This window comes from Meriones unguiculatus, chromosome 6, assembly GCF_030254825.1.
Source record: "Meriones unguiculatus strain TT.TT164.6M chromosome 6, Bangor_MerUng_6.1, whole genome shotgun sequence".
Lineage (NCBI taxonomy): Eukaryota > Metazoa > Chordata > Mammalia > Rodentia > Muridae > Meriones > Meriones unguiculatus.
The window spans coordinates 12,889,003-12,913,609 of NC_083354.1; the positions used below are offsets into that span (position 1 = coordinate 12,889,003).

Consider the following 24,607-nt stretch of genomic DNA (forward strand, 5'->3'; position numbering starts at 1 on the left):
CTCAGGTAAATTAAGAAACAAAACAATACAGTCATTTAGTCCCTGCTTCTAAGAAAGATATACCATTTGATCTCATCATGTCGATACTTTTTTTTTTAAAGAAAGTATGATTAATGTGTATACCTGGAATATCAATATAGATGAGAAAATAAAATAACTTTCTCAATGGAGATTCTTGGTGATTAAAATATTTGGTTCCTAAAGCTGTTTGAAGTCATTAAATAAATCTATCTCTACTGCAAATATATGAGGGACCTACAGGTACAGACTATGATAATGATGGAGTCACAGGTTACAATGTGGCTTTGGCTTCCATGTCAGCATGTAGCAGCACAGAACTAAGCACACACAGGTGTGATCCACGTAATTCTCCTCTGTGGAGACTTTGGATTCTGTGTTTCTCCCCCGTAGTCTGTCAGTTTCTGCTTTTGGGTAACAGCAGGGACTCCTGGGTAACACTAAGGACTCCTGGGTAATAGGGTAAATGGGGTAACATCAGGAAATAGGAAGTATTGCCTCAGTTAGCTTGGCTTAGATTCCCTTGGTGGAAATGTCAGGAGTCATGTTTAGTTCATGTAAGTAGAGTGGACATCCTTTCGTTGGAATCATCTCGAGAGCTTTCTGTGGCCTAGCTATGTCTCACAAACCAGCAATCTGGAGGCATCCTGCTCCCTCTTCTTTTCTCTCCTCTCCTCTCTCCTCCCTCTCTCTCTCTCACGCTCATCTTCACAAAATTGTTATCTCCCTACCATCTTACTATCTACACTCCTTGTAAAGAACACAGACAGAAAGACTAAGATGAACCAGATTTAAATAATGTGGTTTCTCACATTTCATAGATGCAAATTTAAACCTGGTATGTCAATCAGGTAAATGTACTTCCATTTCAATAAGAACGAATTGTCCTCCACAGTGGAATGAGTGTACAGGAAAGGTTACAGAGGTCTCCTGGTTAATGTGAGCCTTAACCTTATTTACAAATGTTAGAGTGACTTGTAAAAATAATAATAATAATAATGCTACTGTCTTCTATGTTTGTTTGTTTCTACTCTTGTAAAGAAAAACTCACTTCTATCCCTTTGGGGAAACTTCTTATCCATTTATTCCAATAGGCAAAAGCTTCATCATGGATAAATAATATTTATAACTGACCCATTGTATATGATATATATATGTATATATATATATATGGTGATACATACTAAATTTATTCCTATTTTCAAACAAAGTAACATTCATTTTGATCATTTATACAAATAAAACACAAATCAAAAGAACAGGTTAATGTCTAGCACAAAACTTTAGTTGTTTAAAAATACGGTAGTTATAATAATTTAAATAGCTTACTAGTAACAGACACATTCCAAAGGTGCAGGAAATCTGTTTTTAATGTGTTTTCTTTCTCATGCTATTGTGTGTTCCATCTAAATGAGGGGCTACCTGGATTAATTTCAAATATTCTTATGTTACATATCACTCTAAGGAAATATTTTTCCAGATAAGTTATAAAGAACATGTATTTCTTAATGGCAGGCATTTTATCATCTGTGATCATTTAAAATATAGGTGTAGGATCCTGTTTTATATGGCACCATGCTACCGTGGAACTTTTCTTTAAGCTATTTGAGTTAGACAGCCCCTGCCAAGCAAAACAGTAGGAGGGAAACTGTAAAAAAGCTTTAAAATGCTAAAAAAAGAAGTAAGTGAACAAGCAGCAATCTAAACATAAACTGGAGGACTATTCCCATGACCTACGTCTGATACGGAATCCACTCCAGGGAAACGCAGAACCCACAGAGTGCCAAGAGAGCACCAAGAGGACCGCAGGCATTGTCTTCAGAAGCAGAGATCGCTGCAGACAAAGTGGGAGCAGCTGCTACCCCAGAATTATTGTGTGCAAATCTCAGACAGTTCTTTAAAGGGCTCTGAGACACGGTGTTCTTCTAGGATGAGAAGGAAAAGCTTTAGAAGAGAAAGCTTTCCAAATGCATGTTCAGCAGAACCTGAAGCAGACACACGCGAAGGACACACTACAAAAACACGTTGTTCCGCAGGCTGCCTTTAGAGAAACGGTCGATGGGCTCAAAAGCACGGCGAGTGACTTTGAAAGATGAAGTCTGTAGCATTTGTCTTTGATTCAGGCACACTGCTCTCTTGTAGCTATATGATTTATTGAAATCCCTTTTTTTGCTTTAGTACGTGGAACCGGATGAGGCTTAAAGTGAACACCTATTAACAGAGTCATGGCGGGAATGACTGAACACTAGTCAGGAGGTAGGCCCCGTGATCACGCACACACAGGGACCATTGATGCGACTGCCCCTTGGTGGCTACCCACAGCCATCCTGTGCTGAGGGCATCTGTGCTACAGTTTCTAAGGTCCGGAGAGGTTAAGTCCCATACTCAGCTGCGTGGTATGCTGGGGAGAAGGGCACAGGTCTTCTCGGGAGCTGTGTGGTGCCGGCAATCCAGTCACTTGCTTAATGTTACTTTGAGCTTAAAATTGGGCTCGTGAATTTTCAGTAGGCTAATCCCAAATTCAGCTTGGGACCCAACTCAGAATGAATTCTGTCATTTTATATTCCTGTCATGGGTATGTCCAGGAGGCCCACTCCAGCTCCTACCTATAAAGAGGCTTCATTTCTTTTTCTTTTGTGATATTTTCTTGTGATTCGCTACAAGAGAGTAAGTATGGCCCTTTAGAAATTGTTCTAGCCTCATTCTTTCAGATGTCTCTGTGAGCATCATGGGTGGGTCTGAAGGATAGCCTATCAAGCAATTTCTATTACCATATAATAATAGTAGCAGGAAAGCATGGATATCTTCATATTAGAAGAAAAATATTTTGTATGCAACTTTTTAAATCACCGGGGAATTATTAAATCTCGAAGATATCAAGACAGTATCTGAAATGAAATTTTGGTTAGAATTTATTATTAACATTAACAAGACCTATCCACTCTAGACTAATTTTATAACTAGGCCAGTGTGTCCTGTCCCTTCCTAGGGATACACCAAATATGTAAAAAGGGGTAGAATGTGCCACAAACAGAGCAACTTCAGTTCTTAAAGATGATGAAAATTTCTTGCAGTCGCTTAAAATCAATGACAGCTAGTGAAAATTGTTTCACAAAATAATCAAAAAATGTATTCATATCAAACAATGTGTTCTCCTAAGGAAGATAGCTGTCTACTTAATTATATAATTACATAAGTATTACAAATATTTTCTATGTTGGAATATATTACATAAATAAGAAATAGTATAATATGTTATATAATTATATAATAACATAAAAAGCAGGGCTGCTTACCTATAATTGGATAATTATATGTTAATTGGAGATAATATGTTACGGTCCTTTTAAGCTGATTGATTTATTAATCATTTCACAGTAATTTACTGTATACCTACATACTATGGCCAAAGCACTGCGGATGATGAACAAAAGAGACGCAGACATTACCTTCATGGCCCAGTGTGAACAGTAAATAATCAGAAAAGATTTAGAAGTGCATAAATGAGAAAAACCATTATCTGACAAGAAATGATAGTAACTCAGTAAAGAGTGAGTTATTACTGCGTGGTGTTCTCTGTTAACACCAAATTCACTGTGATTGGGAAAAAGTCACTTTTCACCATTCCTCATCATCCTGTATTAACTGCAGGAGGATACAGACACTGAGAGGTAACTAAGCAAATGTATGTGTTCAGTGCTTCGTATGCTGGTGCCCATGTTCAAGAGCCAGGAGGATAGGAACAAGAATCAGTTGGTGTTGGCTTTCAGCAAAGAGGACGGCATTAATGGAGCTCGGGTGGAGAGGAAAACCGGGCTCACACATGCCAAGACTTGAATGTGGATTTTCCAGGCTTCTTCGGTGTTAAAACGTTAGAATGTGTTTGTTAGAGCTGATTTTTCTGGGAGCCTATCTTAGTCCCTGTAAGACTTATAGGGAAAGAAGAAACAATGCTTCTATATTCCGTGTAAGGGACTGTAATATCTTGTCGGTTGCTAATATATCTGTGGACTTGAAAAGGAAAAAAAAATAGTATAGAATACAATCGAGACTAGTTTCTTGCACATGTAATCATGTGTGTGTTTGTTGTAGGGGGGAGTGGGTGTGTGGATGTGTTCGTGTGCATTGCATGTATGTGTGTGTGTGGGTGTGGGTGGGTGGGTGGGTGTATGTGTGGGTGTGTAGGTATGGGTACGCCTTAGTGTGGGTTTGAATCTCATGAGACTGCGATGCCAGTTTCACATCCAGTTGAAGTATATCATAATCTAAGCCCTTTGTTCCTCAGCAAAGTGGCCGTTGTTGTAAGAGGCACAGTGAAGAGGAAGATCTTAGGCAGGCAAGAGCACTAAAAGCAGAATATCAAGAGAACCGAATTTTAGCAGGCATGAGACAGTCTCACAGATAAAAGAAAAATTTAACATGAAAGCAGCTGAATTAAGAGAGCAGAGAATTATGGGAACTACAGGAAGGGGATTGGAAGTAACCAATGAAATGAAGTACAGAGGGGAGAGTCAGGGATTGGGTGTTATAATGGCACTGGGTTAGGAAGGATGAAGCCAACTGGTCACTAATTACTAATCATGCCTCAAACACTCTAATCAAGTCTCAGGATTGATGAGTTTTGTTAAATGTCTGAAATTCTGGATAAAGTACAGTATCTTTATATTTTTAATGAGAAAACTGTAAATGACTTATTTCTTCTATTGTGTCTCACACATTACATGCCAGCAAATATGAGTGATAAAAGAAGCAAATGAAGAGCAGTCCTGCTAGGCCACAGAGGAGGACTTTGCAGCCAGTCCTGAAGATACCTGATAAAACAGGGCCAGACAAAAGGGGAGGAGGTCCTCCCCAATCCGTGGACTTGGAAAGGGGCAGGGAGGAGCTGAGAGAGGGAGGATGGGATTGGGAGGGAATAAGAGAAGGGGATACAGCTGGGATAGAGTTAATAAAATGTAACTAATAATAATAATAATAATAATAATAATAATAATAAAATAAAAAAGAATTATCTCTGCTTCACTCATCTGTTAGTGTGAAATTCTACCACACTTGAAGATACTCAGGTTAACCAAAATGACAGTCATAAATGGTAAATTCAAGGCAGGCCCCAAAGTTGCTATAAAGCTTTACGTACCTTTGAATTTTTGGATCATTTGTTTATATAATATTAGCATATGGTTACAGGTTACTCTTTAAAAATAGCATAATATTGTATTTATTCTTAGAGAGCATTAGGATTCAATTCATATATCAAATGTTTTCCAAGTCCTATCAGAATACAAATTAATAATTTGTAATATATGGAAATTATTATAGCAATCATATCTGATTATGATATATATCTATACATCTGTGTGTATATTAGAGCAGTCACTAAATTTAAACATGTTAAACTATATAATTACAAATTTGAATACCTGTGGTACCCATTTGGAAGACACAAAGCTGGTTACTTCTATTACAGACAAGCCAGTTTGGGAAAGTTGATTGATGAATTCAATTTTTATTTCTGTAGGAACTATAACCTAAAAAAATTATAAAACATATTGCATAAATGAATTGTATAAAATCTACTGAAGCACAAAATATTACTCCTAATTAGAAGCAAAAACAATATGATTTAAAAATTCAAACAGTAATTACCACAATATAGTTTAATATATAAAAACCTATATACCATTAACATTTTAAGGAATTCACTAGGTAAAGCTGATCTAAACCTACCTTTTCATTCTGTAATCCATCCCTAGGTCCAACTTCTACTATTTTCACATATTCAGGGAGTCCAGATAACTGGGATACTTCCTGAAATGCAAGAATGAGTACAAGAAAAAAGATATTACTTGGATTGCCAAACTATTTGTAATGGTTTGAATGATAATGTCCCTCATAGGCTTGGATTTTGAAACACTCAGTCTCCACTTGGTGGTGCTATTTTTGGAGGTTTATAGATGTTGCCTTGATGAAGAAAACATCTTACTAAAGGCTGAATTTGGAATTCATAGCCTTGCTTTACATCCAGCTCACTCCTTTGACTCAGGACCTTCCCCAATTCCTGCTCCTTGTTACTGTGCATCAGACAGACTATCACCAATCTAAAAACCTGTAATATGCAGCAATAGTTAAGTATCTAATATAGTAGTTGGTTACAGAGAGTAAGCTGTTGCTATGAAGAATCTAACCATAGGTGTGTCTGTAGTTGCTGTTGTTGTTTGGGGACGTGGAAGAATGAGACTTAGGCCTAGAAAAGTGGTTACATGTTGAACATAGAAATTAAGCCACTATTCTAGCAGGAGCCTGAAAGACAGTGCTGAAGACAAAGCAAATAATAGAAGCCTGGCTCAAGAGGTTTCAGAGGGAAGCAAAGACTTTTAACAACAACTGTGCGGGAGGCCATTTGTGTGATATTTTGGCCAAAAGTCTAGCTGCTTTTTGCCCATGCCCTAAGAATTTAACTGAGGCTAAATTAAAAAGAAATAGGCTAACCTTTTGTTAGAGGAAATTTCAAGGCAGTATAACAGTGAATCTGTGCCATGACTGATACGGATAATGTTTTTGCAGGTCTGCAGTGAAACAAGAACAAGCGGAGCAGAAAGAAAGACGCTAAGAAGCTTAGCGATCCAGCCAAGGCATGTGCTGGAAGAGCGGCTGTAATTGTGAAGGAGATGAGTACAGTTAAAAGGAGGTCTCCCGCTCTGCACTGGAATGAAGAGAAGGGTGCCTTCAGGGAAAGACCTCACCGAGCTAAGCTTCCAACTGCTGTAAGAAAACCTGGGGCATTTTCTGAAAGCAACTAAATGAAAATACTGCTGCTAATGTGATTCAGGTGGCCAGGGTCCATCCCGAACTGGCAGCCTAATGTGGCAGTGCTGTCCATGTGGTTTTGGCTCTAAAGACATAAAGCACAAAAGAGTGAAGAGGTCCTGGACTCTTCCTCTGTGGTTTCAGAGAACCACTAAGGTCGAGCAGAGGAGTCCCTTCATGAAGGGTTTTAGAGAGCCATATGCTTTGAGAGGCTATTGAATGATGCTGTGAAAATAAATCCTGAGCTGTGGTGAAGACCCTAAAATGTTGGAGATTTCAGAGCCATGGCATATCTGTCAAGGATGACTGCAAACGGGAAGTGGACCGAGCCAGCCCAAGAGAGATGAATGTTGCAGGCAGCAGAGCTTGAGAGGCAGGGCCGTTTAAAACGTTTGACACCAGACATAAAGCTACAAAATTTGCTACGTTCTGGTCCTGCTTTGATTCAGCATTTACTAACTATGTCCAAGTCTTCCATTCTGTATCATCATATGTTTGAAATACGTAATGTGTTTTGTAATTTAACAAAGAATTATAATTAATACATTGCCATGAGTCTCCAAAGATACTTTGGACTTTTCAACAGTGTTGATACTAAAAAACAAAAACAAATAAACAAAAAACAACAACAAACTATATGGAGTTTTGGAGTTGGACTAAATGCACTTGAGGTTAAGATATGGTCATGGTCAGGCATGGTAGTGTATGCCTGTAATCCTAGCACTCAGGTAGGCAGAGGCAGGTGGATCCCCGTGAGTTCCAGGCCAGCCTGCTCCTCAAAGTGAGTCCAGGACAGCTGAGGCTACACAGAGAAAGGCTGTCTCAAAACACCAACAAATAAAGAAAAAATGGTGGTCAGGGAGTGGTTGAAATGAGAATGTTCCCATTGGCTTAGGTATTGGAACATTTGATCCTCAGTTGGTGGTGCTGTTTAAGATAGTTTAGGAGGTGTGAACTTGCTGGAGGAAGGATGTCACTGATGACAGGTTTTGTGTATTTATGTCCAGTTTGCTCTCTCTGTTTCCCGCTTGTAGTTGAGGATGTGAGCTCTCAGCTTCCTGCTTCTGCCCCCATGCCTGCCTCTTGTTGCTAGATTTCTCACCATGATGGACTCTTCCTCCATTGGAACTGTAAACCCAAAGAAACCCTTCCTTCTCTAAGTTTTCTTGACTATGGTGTTTTATCACAGCAACAGAAGAGAAAGCAATAGACTAGGTTCTTTTTTTTTAAGTTAAATAATTACACTCTGTTAAAATCATTCTAACTCCACAAAATTAAAACAGTTTAAAAAAAATCAATGGAATATAATCCTGATACATCACTATACTATTTGCAACATTGAAATAATTCATTTATTATATCTTTGTGATAGGCATTATGATTAGAATCCCAAAGGTCAATTTTTTTTGAATAATTCAATTTCACTGTTACAGATCATTAAAAAAATCATTACGGGCTATTCATCTTACAGACAGTAATATCCACAATAAAGAATTCAAAGTGATCTAGAGTATCTGAAGAAAAACAAAAACAAAAACAAAAAGTTAAGCAACAAAAGAGCAAATAAATTAGTCAATATGTGGGCAAAAGAACTTAACACTTTTCAAAGTAAGAAGTACAAATCTTTAATAAATATAAGAAAATAATGGTTCAACCATCTTAACCACAACCACAATGAGAATTCAGATTAACACTGCACCGCAATTCCATCTTATCCAAGTCAGAATGGCTGTCAAGGAAAAAAAAAAGTCTGGGCATGAATACAGGAAAATAAAAAACATTTATGTACTATTTGGTGGAATGTAAGTTAGTCGAGACACCATGGAAACAGTATGGTGGCTTACTAAAAGGCTAAACATACAACCATCATGCGATCTGGCTAGGCAGTTCCTGGATACATACCCAAATGAACCAGTGCCAGCTTACAATATAAATATCTACATACCCATGCATAACGTGGATGGCACTATTAGAAGAGCCAAGTCAGAAAATCATAGGTGCCTATGAAAATAGAAAATGTAGTCTGTATTTTATTTGTCCGTAAGGAAAAATTATGCTATTTTCAGGAAAATAGATGAAAATGGTTATCATCATGCTTTGCCAAGTAAACCAACTTCACAAAGGTAAATATATTTTATTGAATATATGAATTTACTTGGAAAGGGGCAAAGGTGATGATGCTATGAGAAGGTGGAAGAGCAAGAGAAGATGAGGATCAGAAAGAATAATGAAGTTTTGAAGAGAATTTGATTCAGACACCTTATATACATACATAGACATTCATAACCAACCCGTTACTTTGTATGGTTAATAGGTATTACTTTAAATATGGACTTTGCATTAATCACAAACAATCAAGCAAGAAGCCACTATTGCTCCCTGAATTTGAATGCGGGTTTGATATTTTGGCTTGTGCATAGACAGCTGAGGCTAGAGACGAAGGAAAGAGTGCTGTTTATTTTTTCCCATCTCACACATCATTTCTCCCAACAAATGCTGCTTCCAGATTGACACTCTCCAAACAGGACCAAATCTCCTAACTGCCTAGCCTACCCTGCTTTTACTCCATAGCTGAGACAGCAAATGGTCTGGATTCTGGAATCTTCAGTCCTACAAATCCAGTTTAGAAGATACATTAGATGTATTAATAAAATATTAGATAATTAAATAGTAATTAATAAGAATATGTTAATAAGCATATTAGTAGACCAAAGTATGCTTAATTAAAAGGTCAAATTTTTTAAATTTTATTTGTTATTTATTTTTATTCACTTTGTGTCCCCACTGTAGCCCCCTCCCTCATCTCCTTCCAATCCCACCCTCCTTTTCTCCCCTTCTGCCCCTCCTTTAGTTCACTGATGTGAGAGGACTTCCTCCCTTTCTATCTGACCCTAGCCTATTATGTCTCATCAGGACTGGCTGCATTGTCTTCCTCTGTTAAATAGGAAAAATTAGGCTCATTCTAAACTTTATATGAAGTATAAATGAAATGTGAGCTGTATCATTCATACTATACAAGCATCATAACTTGCCATTTCTGAGCCGAGTGTAGAGAACTCATCATCGTGTCTTCAAGTAAGAAGATAAAATCAGCTTAGACACTCAGGACCTGAGCTTCCAAGTATTTTGTTTCTTGAAAAATACAGTACACCCAAGTTAAGCAATTTATACAGCTGATTCTGTCCTTGGGATAACACATGTTCAAGAAGGAGATGGCTGTTTCTGAGAACTTCATAAATGTGTAGTTTGTAGTTAGATCTTTTCCCCCCTTCCTCCCCTGTCCAAATCTTTCTACCCTGCCCACTCCCTCTTGAATTCATGACCTCTTCTAATAAAATTATCGTTGCTATACACACATAACCAGCATATGTGCATATTTGTATTGCTCACATGTACAAATGTCAACAGCTGACCATGCAGAATTGGGGGCCCACCTATGAAGAAAACTGATTTCCCCTTAGCATCCACTGATGACCTATGTAGGTCTTTATGTAGGCATGCAGCCTTGTGGAATTTTGTCCCATCCATGTTGGCATGTTGACTGTTGTAGTTATTGTAAATCTTGTGCAGATGACCATCTTGTCGAGATGTCATGTATGCAACATCCTTGTCATGTCCAGAACACAGTGTATCCTAGTAGTCATCTATTCTCAGCCTCTAACCATTTTTATATTCCTCCTTCAATGTCATCGCACTTTAGGTGTAGGTATTGTGTTATGGGTACCCCATTTGGGGGCTGAGCACCACGGTAACTTATTCTCTGCATGTTGACTAGATGAGTACCTCTGTAACAGTCTCTGCCTTCCGCAAAAAGGGCTGCACTTTTTGGATATGAGCCTAAGAATTAAGAATAAGGTTAGAAATCACAGTGGTTTGATGAGTCGTGGGTTCTTGTCTAGGGTCTAGGGCTCTCCAGACAGTGGTTCTTGCCTAGGTTTATTGTATCATGAATAAGTTCCCTCCTTTTGAACAGGCTTTAGATTTAATTAGACAACTTTGGTTACCCCAAGATCTAAAAGCCACTTCAGCACCATTGGAGCTATCGTTCTGGGCCTGTTGAAGTGACTATTTTTGATGTAGGCCCGTGTGTGTGTGTGTGTGTGTGTGTGTGTGTGTGTGTGTGTGTGTAGCAGAAAAAGAAGCTCACTGGTTTATTTGGCATCCAAAGTTGTGATTGACTTGATTATCATCCTCTGCTAATTTCTAGAAAGAATCCAGACAATCCCTGATAGAATTCTAACAGCCTTTGATGATTTCTGTGAAACTACAATTCATTAACAAAAAATAACAACAAAAAAAGAATTCTCATTTCTGTATCTTCTCCAGTTGTGCACGAATTAACCTGGGAGAGCGGGGGCTAAGCGGGGAGCACAAATTCCTCAGCTTTAGGTTCAGTTCTGGATGACAATACTGAAATCATGCCTAATGATGGAGTAGTTATAATCTAACCAAGAAGTAAGAGGTAAGGCATGAGCAGATGGAGTAAGGAGAGACACTCCCTTATTTTTATTAACTCTCATCCTCAAATGGCAGAAATGAGACAAGAACAAAATCAAAACCAGGCGACTGTAAAATGTGATCTCATTATCATTGTTTCCACTGCATTTTCATCATGAATTATCTTCCAACACACATGGACAAAGAGTACTGCTTTATTAAAGGGGACTGTTTACCAAAAAAAGGAAGAACAGCGTGTTTTGGAGGTGAAAATTATATGTCATGTACAATTAAAGGGCTGCGTATTTTCCTTTGCATCTGTGTGATTCGGTTGTCATTATTTACCAGTATATGAAGAAAACAAAAAATAATGACCATTTCAGTTAAGTCAGAGCATCTTCTCATTTGATGTGCTTTTACTTTCTTCTTGGATCTAATCCAATTAAACCAATAACAGAAGCAATTTCCCAATACCTTCAGCATAACCGGATTACACACAGTCCTTGTGTCATAAGGAGTGTTGAAAGATAAGGAGTTACAGATTTTTTTTTAAAGTCAATTAGAAGCAGTAAGAAAGAAGGTAAAATGGGTTATCTAAGGTCCAGTAGGCTCTCAAGGTGAGACAGTGAACGACATTAATTTAAATCCTTGAATTCTAACTACATGCACACTTACATCAGTTATTCCATGAGGTTTTATCTGTATATCTATAAAGTTTCCTGGAAAGCCAATACATAGCTAGATTGCTTGGAAGAGACTAAAGATCGACAATAGAGAACTTTTATATTACACGTATTCAAGGATTACACATTAAAGCTGAAAGACAAATGAGACACTGGAGGCCACAAGTGTATGTCTCCACAGAAACTGGGTTGCCTTCTTGGAACCTCATTTGGAGGGTCTCAATGTTTAATAATGTGTAGTGAGAATTATCTGCATTTTCCAATACCATTTGCTAAACCAACATTCTTGAAAAGATCAGCCTAAAAAGGACCTTACTTCTTAACATGTTAGCATGTAAGAGACCCATGAAGAATCCATTCCCGGTGTTTACTAATATCAACAATAAGTTAAATTCCTCAACTATAGTCTTCATTATCTGTCATTCTATTTGTCAACTATTTGAGAAGACTTTAGATGGAACTTTTCCTTTCTATGATCCAATAACACTCTATAAAGCTCTATCTTAAAATATATCTGCAAGTCCTTCTTTGTTTATCTGTCAAGAACAAACAAATTAACAACTGATCTAATTTTTTAAAAATGGAATATCTGCATTGCCCACATGGCACGCCTGGGTTGGCTACCCAGAAGCTATTTAAGCTGTGGGCTGGCTTTCCCCAGGGTCCGAGGATTGTTCAAGGTTTCTGAATAAACTGCATTGAAAAAAAAAAAGAAAGAAACTTAACCCTGGACAAAAAAACCAACAAGCATTTTCCACTTACTAAGCTTGCCTATCACTTTCCAATGTGTAAGAATTAAAAGAATTTATGAACAAAAAAAAAAAAAAATGGAAGTTCTGGTGAATCAAGTCATTCCTAAAATTTAGGAAAGTAAAACTGGCCTTTCATTTAGCCAACACATTAACTAATATTTTTAAAGTTGTTGGGTAGATGTAATGAACCATACAACTAAAACTTCATGACCATAACTTACCATAGCATATGACACAAAGCTCTTCATGCTACGCTAGGGCAGGGGATGGAGTGTACTTCTTCCACATGGAACATGTGAGAGTCAATGCATGATTAACAAGTTACAATGAAATGAGCTTTTGAAAAATTACAACCAGTACAGCTACCACTTTTGCCCAGATCCAGGGCTTTGGGTTGGCCCACCACAATATCTACCCCACTGATGAACTGCTGGAGTGCATGAGGGGGCCAGTCATACAGATCCAAACTGCAGGATCTCAGAGACATAGAGACACAGGATACCTGAGAGGAGTCCTAGTGGTGACCAAGTATTGATAGTAGAGCAAAAGCCTTGAATCAGACCAATTACTCAATGTAATGAACATTTGCAAGCAAAGAAGTGTGGACAAAAGAGTATCCAGTGGGAGATCCAAGATGATGGACATGACCATGCAGGGTGTCTGAACAGCAGCTCAGCAGTGAGAGCAGAGCGACCAACAGACCATACTGTGGATCCCAAAACCATGACATTTGTGTTTTTCAGATGAGAGGAGAACCCCCGGGGAAACACAAGGGTCCAACTTCAGGCCACCCAGCTAATCCCGAGAAAAGTTCCCTGTGGTCTTGCCCAGCACAGCCACAGCCCTAGGCCGCCTGCTTAGTCCCACCATCTTTGGATACCTTCCAGTACTCAGGGCAAGGCAACAAACCCAGGCCCACTCTCACTGTCCTGGGGACACCTTCCCATATCTGAGGCTATAGGTTCAAAACTCAGGCGACCACTCTCACTGCTCCATGGAAGAGATACCTTCTAGTACCAGGGTGTTCACGGCTCCAAACTCATTTTTACCAACGCAGGCACAAGGCCCCACCCTCAGGTCTCCTGATGCTCAGGACCCATGGAAGCAAGCCCAGACTTTGCTTCAAGGCTCAACCCATCGCCATAAAGATACCAGGAGAACCTCTGAGGTCACATGTTTGCTAAATAGGCTGCTCCCAGCAAGCAGTGTTTGAGCACAGCCTGGGCTCACTAACCTCACAGCAAGAAAGCCAGTGGCAGGGCAGCTGACTCGAGGACTTCCCTCTGCAAAAGGAGGATCCCTGAGCTCCTGGTGAATTCACCTCGCCCCCAATATGAAACATCTGAAGAGACCCACAGGCAAGTCCCTGAGATCCACCCACCAGTCCAATGATCATTCCCACCAATCTCAGAATCTCTTCTGCAGGAACATCCAGCTTCCTGTCCAGGGCTCTTCCCACACCCAGTAAGCAACTGGATCCGACAGCCAATGCCAGACACAACCAAATGGCTATAGGTCAGCATAAAAATACAATCAACAAAAGCCAGAAAAATGTGGCATTCCCAGAACCCAGTTATCCCAAGGCAAGCAACCCTGGATCTCCTAACACAACCCAAACACAAGAAAATAACCTAAAATCTATGCTTATGAAGATGATAATGAAGGAAATGAATAAAATTTGTAAATAAATACAGGAAGATACAATCAAATAGATTGAGGCCTTTAGAGAGAAAATAAATCATTGAAAGAAATACAGGAAAGTCCAAATAGGTGAAGGAATTAAATCACTTAATGGAAAGTAGGAAAATACAAACAGGTGAAGGAAATCAACAAAATGGTTCAAGATCTGAAGATGGAAATTAAAGAAAGCACAAACTGAAGAAATCTGAGAGAGGGAAAACATAGAAAAGAAAACAGAAACTACAGAGGTAAGCATCACCAACAGAATACAAGATAAGGAAGAAAGAATCTCAGGTGTAGAAGACACAATGGAAGAAATAGATGCATCCATCAAAAAAACAAAACAAAACAAAATTAAATCCAAAAAGTTCCTGACGCAAAATATCCAAGAATCAAGGACACCACGAAAAGAAGAAACCTAGGAATGATAGAATAGAAGAAAGAGAAGATTCCTAGCTCCGATCAGCAGAAATTATATTCAACAAAATCACAGAAGAAAATTTTCCCAATCTTAAGAAAGAGGTGCCTATAAGCAGATAAGAGGCCTACAGAACACCAAATAGATTAGAACAGAAAAAAAAATCATCTTGCCACATAATAATCAAACATTAAATGTATAGAACAAAGAAAAATACTAAGAGCTTCAAAGAAAAATGTCAAGTAACATATAATGGCAATCACACCTGACTTCTAAGCAGAAAGACCCAAACAGGCATTTTTCAAACCCTAAGAGACCTAGATGGCAGTCCAGACTACTATACCCAACAAAATTTTCAATCACCATAGATGGAAAAATCAAGATATTCCACAACAGAACCAAATTTAAACAATATCTATGCACAAACCCAGCCCTATAGAGGATACTAAAATAAAAACTCCCACCAAAGGAAGTTAACTACATCCAAAAATACACAGAATATAAATAACTTCACTATAACAACCCCAAAAATAGACAAGTACACAAACACACCACTGCAACCAACACCAAAATAAAAGGAACTAAGGTCAATGGTCATTAATATCTCTAAACATCAATGAATTCAACTCTCCAATAAAGAGGCACAGACTAACAAAATGGATTCATAAATAGGAACCATAATTCTGCTGCACACAAGAAACACACTTCAGTCATAAAGACAGACAGGGCTGGAAAAGGTTTTCCAATCAAATAGACCCAAGAAAGAAGCTGGAGAAGCTAATCTAATATCTAATAAAATAGACTTTCAACCAAAACTAATCAAAAGAGAAGAAGAAGGGCACTTCATACTCATCAAAGAAAAATTCCACCAAGATGACATCTCAATTCTGAACATCTATGTCCCAAATACAAGGACACCCATTCATAAAAGAAACATTAATAAAGCTTAAACTACACAAATCTATCCCCACATCTTAAGAGTGGAAGACTTCAACAACCCACTCTCACCAAAGGACAGGTCAACAAAACAGAAACTAAAGAGAGAAATAGTGACATTAACAGATATTATGTATCAAATGGACCTAATAGACATCTACAAAATTTTTCATTCAAGCATAAAAGAATATACCTTCTTCTCAGCATCTCACAGAACCTTCTCCAAAATTGACTATATAGTCAAACACAAAGCAAGCCTCAACAGATACAAGAACATTGAGACAATCCCTTGTATCCTATTAGACCATGATAGACAAAAGCTGGACCTCAACAACAACAGAAACAGCAAAAAACCTATACATGCATGGAAACTGAACAACTCTACTCAATGATACTGGGTCAGGGAAGAAATAAAGAAAGAAATTAAAGACTTCCTAAAACTCAATAAATATGAAAATTATGGGACACATTGAAGCCTGGCTAAGAGGAAAGCTCATTTTAAAATAAAATAATAAAATAAAAGAAGACACACCCAAGAGGAGTAGTCAGATGGAAATAGTCAAACAGGGTTGATATCAAAAAATTAGAAACAAAGAGATCAATTCAAAGAATCAACAAAACCAAGAGCTGTTTCTTTGAGAAAACCAAGAAGATAGACAAACATTCAGCCAAACTAACTAAAAGGCAGAGAGAAACTATCCAAATAAACAAAATCAGAAATGAAAAGTGGAACATAACAATAGACACTGAGAAAATACAAAGAATCATTTGGTCTTACTTCAAAAGACTTTATGCCACAAAATCTAAGTAAAATAGAGAATGTTTTTGATAGATTCTGCTTACCAAAGCTGAATGAAGATCAGGTAAATAGTGCTATATCCCCTAAGGAAATAGAAGCAGTCATTAAAAGTTTCCCATTCGAAAAAAAGCCTAGGGCCAGATGGTTTCAGCACAGAATTCTACCAGACCTTCAAAGAAGAGTTAACCCCAATACTCTTCAAACTATTCCACAAAATAGAAACAGAAGAGACATTACCAAACTCATTCTATGAGGCCACAGTCACCTTGATACCTAAAGCTCACAAAGACACAACATAGAGAATTTCAGACCAATTTCCTTTATGAACATTGACAGAAAAATACTCAATAAAATACTCACAAACCAAATTCAAGAACACATCAAAGATATCATCCACCATGACCAAGTAAGTAGGCATCATCCCAAGCATGCAGGGGTGCTTTGATATACAGAAATCAATGTAATCCACCATATTAACAAACTAAAAGAAAAAACAACACATGATCATCTCCATAGATACCAAAAAAAAAATTGACAAAATCTCATACCCATTCATATTTATAGTCTTGGAGAGCTCAGAAATATAAGGCACATACCTAAACATAGTAAAAGCAATATACAGCAAACCTATTGGGCAACATCAAACTAAATGGAGAGAAACTTAACTCAATCCCACTGAAATCAGGGACAAGGCAAGGCTGCCCACTCCCTCCATGTCTCTTCAACATAATACTTGATGTTCTAGTGAGTGCAATAAGACAACTAAAGGAGATCAAGGGGATACAACTTAGAAAGGAAGAGGTCAAAGTGTCACTATTCACAGGTAATATGATCGTATATAGAGAGACCCCCAAAAAAATCTACCAAGGAATTCCTGCAGCTGATAAACATCTTCAGCAAAGTGTCTGGATACAAAATTAACTCAAAAAAAAATTATCCCTCCTGTATACAAATGAAAAAAAATGGGCTGAGAAAGATATTAGGGAAACAACACCCTTCACAATAGCCACAAATAACATAAAGTATCTTGATGTAACTCTAACCAAGCAAGTGAAAGATTTTTACGAAAAAACTCACATCTCTGAAGAAAGAAATTGAAGAAGATATCAGAAGATGAGAAGATCTCTAATGTTTATGGATTGGTAGGATTAACATAGTAAAAATGTCCATTCTACCAAAAGCAATCTACAGATTCAATACAATTTCCATCAAAACACCAACACAATTCTTTACAGATCTTTAAAGAACAATTCTCATATTCATATGGAAAAACAATACTGTACAATAAAAGATCTTCTGGAAGTATCTCTATCCCTGATCTCAAGTTGTACTATAGAAGAAAAGTAATAAAAACTGCATGGTACTGCCATAGAAACCAACTGGTGGATCAATGGAATCTAACTGAAGACCCAGAAATGAACCTACATGCCTACAGACACCTAATTTTTGACAAAGAAGCCAAAACCATACAATGGAAAAAGAAAGCATCTTAACAAATGGTGCTCGTCTAACTGGATGCCTACATGTAGAAAAATGCAAATAAATGCACATTTATCACCCTGTACTAAATTAAAGTCCAAATAGAATAAAAAACCTCAACATAAAACCAGACACACTAAATCTGCTAGAAGAAAAAGAAGATTCTTGAACCCATTGGAAAAGAAGACAACTCCCCAAACAGAACCCAACAAGCTCAGGCTCTAAGATCAACAAGCAATAAATGGTACCTCCTGAAACTGAAAAGCCTACAGACTGGCAAAGGATCTTCACCAACCCTACCCCTGACAGAGGGCTAATATCCAGAACATATAAAGTACTCAAGAAATTAAACACCAACAAACCAAATAATCCAATTGAAAATGGGGTACAGAGCTAAACAGAGAGCTCTCAATAGAGGAATATCAAATGGTGGAGAAACAGTTAAGGAAATTCTCAACATCCTTAGTCATCAAGGAAATGCAAACCAAACGACTCTGAGATTACATCTTACACCTGTCAGAATGGCTAAGACCAAAAACTCAAGTGGCAGCACATTATGGAGAGGATGTAGAGAAAGGGGAACACGCCTCCATTGCTGGTGATAAGTGCAAACTTGTACAGCCGCTTTGGAAATCAATCTGGCGCTTTCTCAGAAAATTGGGAAAAGCACTATCCCAAGACCCAGGTATACCACTCCTGGGTATATACCCAAAAAAATGCTCTACCATACAACAGGTTATTTGCTCAATTATGTTCATAGCAGCTTTATTTGTAATAGCCAGAATCTGGAAACAACCTAGATGTCTCTCAACTAAAAACTGGATAAAGAAATTGTGGTACATCTATACAATGTAATACTACTCCGCTATTAAGAATAAGGAAATCATGAAATTTGCAGGTAAATAAATGGTACTAGAAAAGATCATCCTGAGTGAGGTAACCCAGAACCAAAAAGATGTGCATGGTATATACTCCCTTATAAGTAGATATAGCCATACAATACAGGATAACCATACTAAAATCTACAGACCTAAAGAAGCTAAACAAGGAGGACCCTTCAGAAGGGCAAATAGAATAGACGCTGGAAGTGGTTGAAGAAAGGGAACAGGACAGGAGCCTACCATACATGTCCTATGAAAGACTCCACGCAGCAGGGGATTGAAGCAGATGCTGAGACTCAGAGCCAAACTTTGGGGCAGAGTGCAGGGAGTTTTTGGAAGAGTGGCGGGGGGATAGAAAGACCCAGAGGAGACAGGAGCTCCACAAGGAGGCCAACAAAGCCAGCAATTTTGGACCCAGGGTGTCCTGCAGAGACTGATGCACCAACCAAGAACCACGCATGAAGAAGACATAGACCCCTGCTCAGATATGGGCAATAGGCAGCTCAGTCTTCATGTGGATTCCCTGGTAAGGAGCAGGGGTTATCTCTGACACGTACTCTGTTGCCTACGCTTTGATCACTCCCTCTGGCAGGGTGGACTTGCCACGCCACAGTGGAAGAGAATCTAGGCAGACCTGATGAGATGTGATAAGCGAGGGTCAGATAGTAGGGGAGGAGGTCTCCCCCTTTCTGTGGACTAGTGGAGGAGGAGGAGGAAAAAAGATGGAGGGTGGAACCCGGAGGAGATAAGGGATGGGGCTACAATCAGGATATAAAGTGAATAAATTGTAGGAAATTTTTTAAACTAGTATACTGTGGGACACACTGTGATTTGTGTCATACAAGTTTTTTGTTTTCTTTTACTTTTGGGGGGAAGGTTGCAAGAGCAGAGAACAGGTATGAAGGAATGGTGAGAGATGAGTGGTATTGGGGTGCATGATGTTAAATTCATAAAAACAAATCAATAAAAGTTAAATAATAAAAGAATTGCTTTGCAGAAATGAGCAATATTCTAATGTGTAAATGTACCACATTTTCTTTATCCACTTTTCAGTTGAGGGACATCTGGACTGTTTCCAGATTCTGGCTATTACGAATAAAGCTGCTATGAACATAGTTGAGCAAATGTCCTTGTGGTATGATTGAGCGTCTTTTGGATATATGCCTGGGAGTGGTGTAGCTGGATCTTCAGGAAGCGCTATTCCTAATTTTAATCTCTCTTCCTTCATCATTCTTATCTTTGTATTAAAATATAACAGCTGAAAAACAAAACCCCAAAACAATTTTTCACACACTATGCAGGTGAGTTTTATGTCAACTTGACACAAGCTAGAGTCATTCGCCAAAAGGATAAAATGCCCCGACTAGACTTGCCTGTGGACAAGTCTGTGGTGGTTATTGACTGATGTGTGGTGTTTCAGCTCACTGCGGGCAGTGCCACTCCTGGGTGCTATCAGAAAGAAAGTGGGTCAGGTATGTTTAGAAAGTGGGCTGAGCAGGTCAGAGGAACAGGTCAGGAAGCAGCAGTCCTCCATGCCTGCTGTACCCTTTCCTGCCTTCAGAATTAGTCCTGTCCTGATTTTCCTACAGGATGGAGTGAGACTTACAAGCTGAAATAAACCCTTTCCTCTCCAGTTGCTATTAGTTATGAGGTTTTTGATTTAGCATAGCAATACCCACATGGCTAACCTAAATTATAGAATAAATTCCATTTTCACCTGAAAAAAGTTACATGAACACTTCCAAAAACAATGACCTTGCAAAATAAAAGAAATAAAAGAGAAATTAATGGAAATAAGTACAAGAAATATAAATACAAGAACCTGAAAACAGCGATTTTAATGCAAGCATTTAATAAAACATCCCACAAAGCATTAAAATAAGTTTGAAAATTTCACAACAGGAAGACTGTCAATGAATTTATAGAGCTGAGGTTGTGTGTACATAATTACTTTTTTAATTGCACCTTTTACTTGGTTTCAAAAAATTATTGTACTCATAGTAACTTAATAATAAAACTATAAGAAACTAGGCAGTATGGACTCTAGATTATTTATCACTATTATCAAGATTTTATGCACTAAGATGAAAATGAAATGCTAATTAAAACCCAGAAGAAAAATTTTACCAGCAATATTTTAAGAATGAAACTTTTTTCTTTCCTCAGTATTATTATGAATAAAGCCTTTCTGATCTCTTACTCTGATACCTTAATGATGTCACTCCCAACTTTATTTTTGGAAAACATTAAAATTCCTTTTGCAATTTCAAACATGCAATTATCAAATTGAATTATTCAATTCATAACTTAAGTTGGTGTTGACAAAAATATTGTTCATCATGCTTCAGTTACACTATGTTTTTGAATAAAAATGGCAGCTTGGGGAATCAAATCAAAGATGTGCATTGACCTACTACTTTAATAATCTTTCTTATATACGATTAAACTATTCGGCCATCTACTTGATGTGTTTAAACTGAAATGTTTCAGACTTTAATGAAACTCATTTAAACATTTGTGTGTAATGTTTGTTTTTGATGGCTGAGATAAGTTAAGATTTATGCTCATTTTCACAATCACAGACATGCATAACTATACTCAGAAAATAGCAAAGCAGGGTATGGTATTTTATACTTCCTGATACATAAACCATTGGGAATTTGTTACCGAGGTCTTCTGAGTCTGAAATAAGTGTGACAGAAATGCTACCATTTGCCAGTGAGACATGAAATTAATAAATATGCTGGGAAAGAGATAGTGGAAACAACTGATTCACAACAGCCTCAGAAACTTACAGTGCCTGGAAATGAACCTAATGAAGGATGGGAAAGACATCTACCATGAAAAACTTAAATCTCTGAATAGAAATACTAGGAAGACAGACCTCCCATGCTCATGAACTGGTAGAGTTGATATTATGAAAATGACCATTCAATCAAAAGCCGTTTAATGCCCTCTCTATCAAAACCCCTATGACTTTCTTCACAGAAATAGAGAAATAACATCCTAAGATTCATATAGAAGACCCCCCCATCCAAGGTAGACAAAACAAATCAGAGCAAAAAGAAAAATGCTAGAACCATCACCACACCACAAATCAGTTCTCTTAAAACTGATTAGACAGCTGGTGAATACAAAACCTTGTGCCACAGCTTGGCCAAAGAAAATTTATTTGGATACAGAAGCAATATTAAAGGAATAACCATGCTTAAACATGTCTAAAACAAAGCATTAGCCATTCTAGCATCTGATTCCAATAATGCTATTGAAGCAAGCCCTAGAAATGAATGAAATGATGTTACAGTTGGTTGTGCACTGTAGTCATGAAAAAATATAGACAAACGCCCCGACGCACCATGATCTGTTGTACAAATGCCAACAATGAACCATTTAATTATTCTTCTTTCCCATCTTATGTTGAAAATGTGAATAATACTACTTACTCTTCAGGAGAATGAGGCAGGGAGATCTAAGGTTTTGAGGACAATCCATACAAATTAACAAAATCCTTGTTTCAAAACGAAAGAAGGAAAGGAAACAAAAAGAAGAAAAGGTGAAGGAGTGTTAGGAATGTTACCTTAGTATTAGAGCCCTAAGCTTGCCATGAACAGGGCCCTCTGTTCAATCCCCAGCCTGTACCGGAGGAAAAAAACAAAATCAAAAGGAGTGATCCTGGCCATCGGCCTGAACTTCACTGCAAAGATTTATTGAGGTTATGGCTGTAAAGCATGCAGCCTGCTGCTTACTGAAGAGTTAACACGTGAGGTGGGTTGTCGCTTGCTCTTAATAAAAATAACTTGAAGATGGGATATTTTTAAATTGTAATATTTTTACAGAAAAGTTGGCATAAATGATCTCATTGTTCGCTGTAGAATGTACTTATTGATTTAAACATTTCTAACAAGATGAACCGTTGATAGTAAAGGTACATTACCCTAAATAGAACTCTTAACCACAGTCAAAATAAGTTATGGAAATTATTCAAGGTCTTTTGGGTAAATAGCTCAAAATCTTTGGAGATATTATCCATCTGCAATTTGCCAACACTTTAATTAGCCTTCAGTGCTGACCCCGACAGCTCCACCCATCCTGTTCCACCCAGCAGTGCCAACCAGGGGCTGAACCTCTGAGCAGCCACAGAAGGGGTACTCACTTCAGCATCAGGGAAAATGAGGGCTCGGGTTCAAAGCCTGGCTGAATAAAGCCACATATGAACACAGGGCCAGTTACTGACTTGCTGGAAATGGTTTATGGAAAAATGCTAATTTAAAAGGCAAATTAAACACGTTAACAATTGTGACTGGCACTGGACGCTCAGAGGCCAGCTCACTTCTGAAAGCCCTATAAACACTCAATAATGCCGGTGTCAGTTTCTCTTTCTCTTTCACGTCACAGATCTTTCTTTGGGCTTTAAAGCAGAGCTCTAAGCACAGACACAAGTGGTTTGTTGTTGTCGTTTTGTGCATGTGTGTGTTCTTATGTGGGAATCCAGATGCACAGATGCCACAACATGCCATGAAGGTCAGAGGGCAACCTTGGGTGTTGGGTGTCATCACGTCTCACGTCATGTGAGACAGGCTCTTCTTGTTTTCTGCTGCTATGTTCTCCAGGGCTAGCTGGCCCAGGAGCTCCTATGGACTCTTCTGTGTCTACCAGCCATCTTGACGTAGGGACCGCAGACATGCAATACCGTGCCCATGTTGTTCCCAGGGATTCAAACTCAGGTCCTCAGACTTACGCAGCAAACATTTCACTCACTGGTCAAGCTCTCCAGTACAAACTCTTAACTTTGAAAATGCAGAGCATCTTATGATAAGGGGCATTTAGATAAACAGGAATTCAAATGGCCTACAGCTTGGGCACCAGGGACCTTCATCAAACCTTCATGCAACCCAGTTGCTCACTATGCCATCATTATTGGGGTGAGACAGGGTGAGACACTTATTCTAACTGTGCCGTGGGTAATGTCAGAAAAACGTTCACTGGTCTCAAAAATCTACTAGAATTTTCAGAAGTCGTCTCACATGGGATGCTCATATTTTAAGAGCCATGAAATACACTGAGAAGAGTCAAGCAGTGGAACGAAGACTCGGATGATTTTGAGGAGTGACACCCAGTCAGAAACTGAATGTCAGGCTCTCCCTCGATACCTGTTTCCCCTAAAGCTTACCCCATCTGAGTGAAGACATTTTTAAAGTTGTCAGAGTGGACATGTGTACTCATCACTGACAAGCCACATGGGGATTATTTATAAATCATGGTTTTGTTTGCTTGGAAATGACTTCTTACTTGTATTGCATAAGAGGACAGTGAGTAGACTCTTAGCTTCCACTCTTGCCAACTCTACTCTGAGGAACCGAGCAGCCTTCCTGCTGTTTCAAGTCATATCACACCACTTCTCTCTTCAACACCTCCTATGGCTTCCCTTGGTGAAAACTTTGCTCTTTGCCAAGGCTATGAAGGTCCCCACGGTCCTGACATCCTCCTTTTCTGAGCCCTGACATCCTCTCCCACCTGCTCTTTACCTCAGCTCCATGACACTGGGTTCTCTGCTGTCACTTGAACATTTGCACTGCACCCTGAAAAACTGCTCTTCCCCCATATCGCTGGGGCTCACTCCCCTTATTCCTAAAATCTTTTCATGAAATAATATGAAAATAAAATGTAACAAAGAAACCCCTTTCTATGCACTGTCATCCTCAGTCTTCATAATTGTT

At 38.4% G+C, this 24,607-nt stretch overlaps 1 protein-coding gene across 3 annotated transcripts in view; it reads right to left on the minus strand.

Moving 5' to 3' along the window:
• Hmgcll1 (3-hydroxy-3-methylglutaryl-CoA lyase like 1) overlaps positions 1–24,607 on the minus strand; it is a 115,214-nt gene that overhangs the window by 64,608 nt on the left and 25,999 nt on the right. For all 3 annotated transcript variants that reach the window (XM_060384745.1, XM_060384743.1, XM_060384744.1), the window contains exons 2-3: positions 5,746–5,826; positions 5,439–5,546 (exon numbers count right to left, since the gene is read on the minus strand). In XM_060384745.1, the coding sequence (XP_060240728.1) occupies positions 5,439–5,546; positions 5,746–5,826 (189 nt within the window). The remainder of the gene's footprint in view (positions 1–5,438; positions 5,547–5,745; positions 5,827–24,607) is intronic.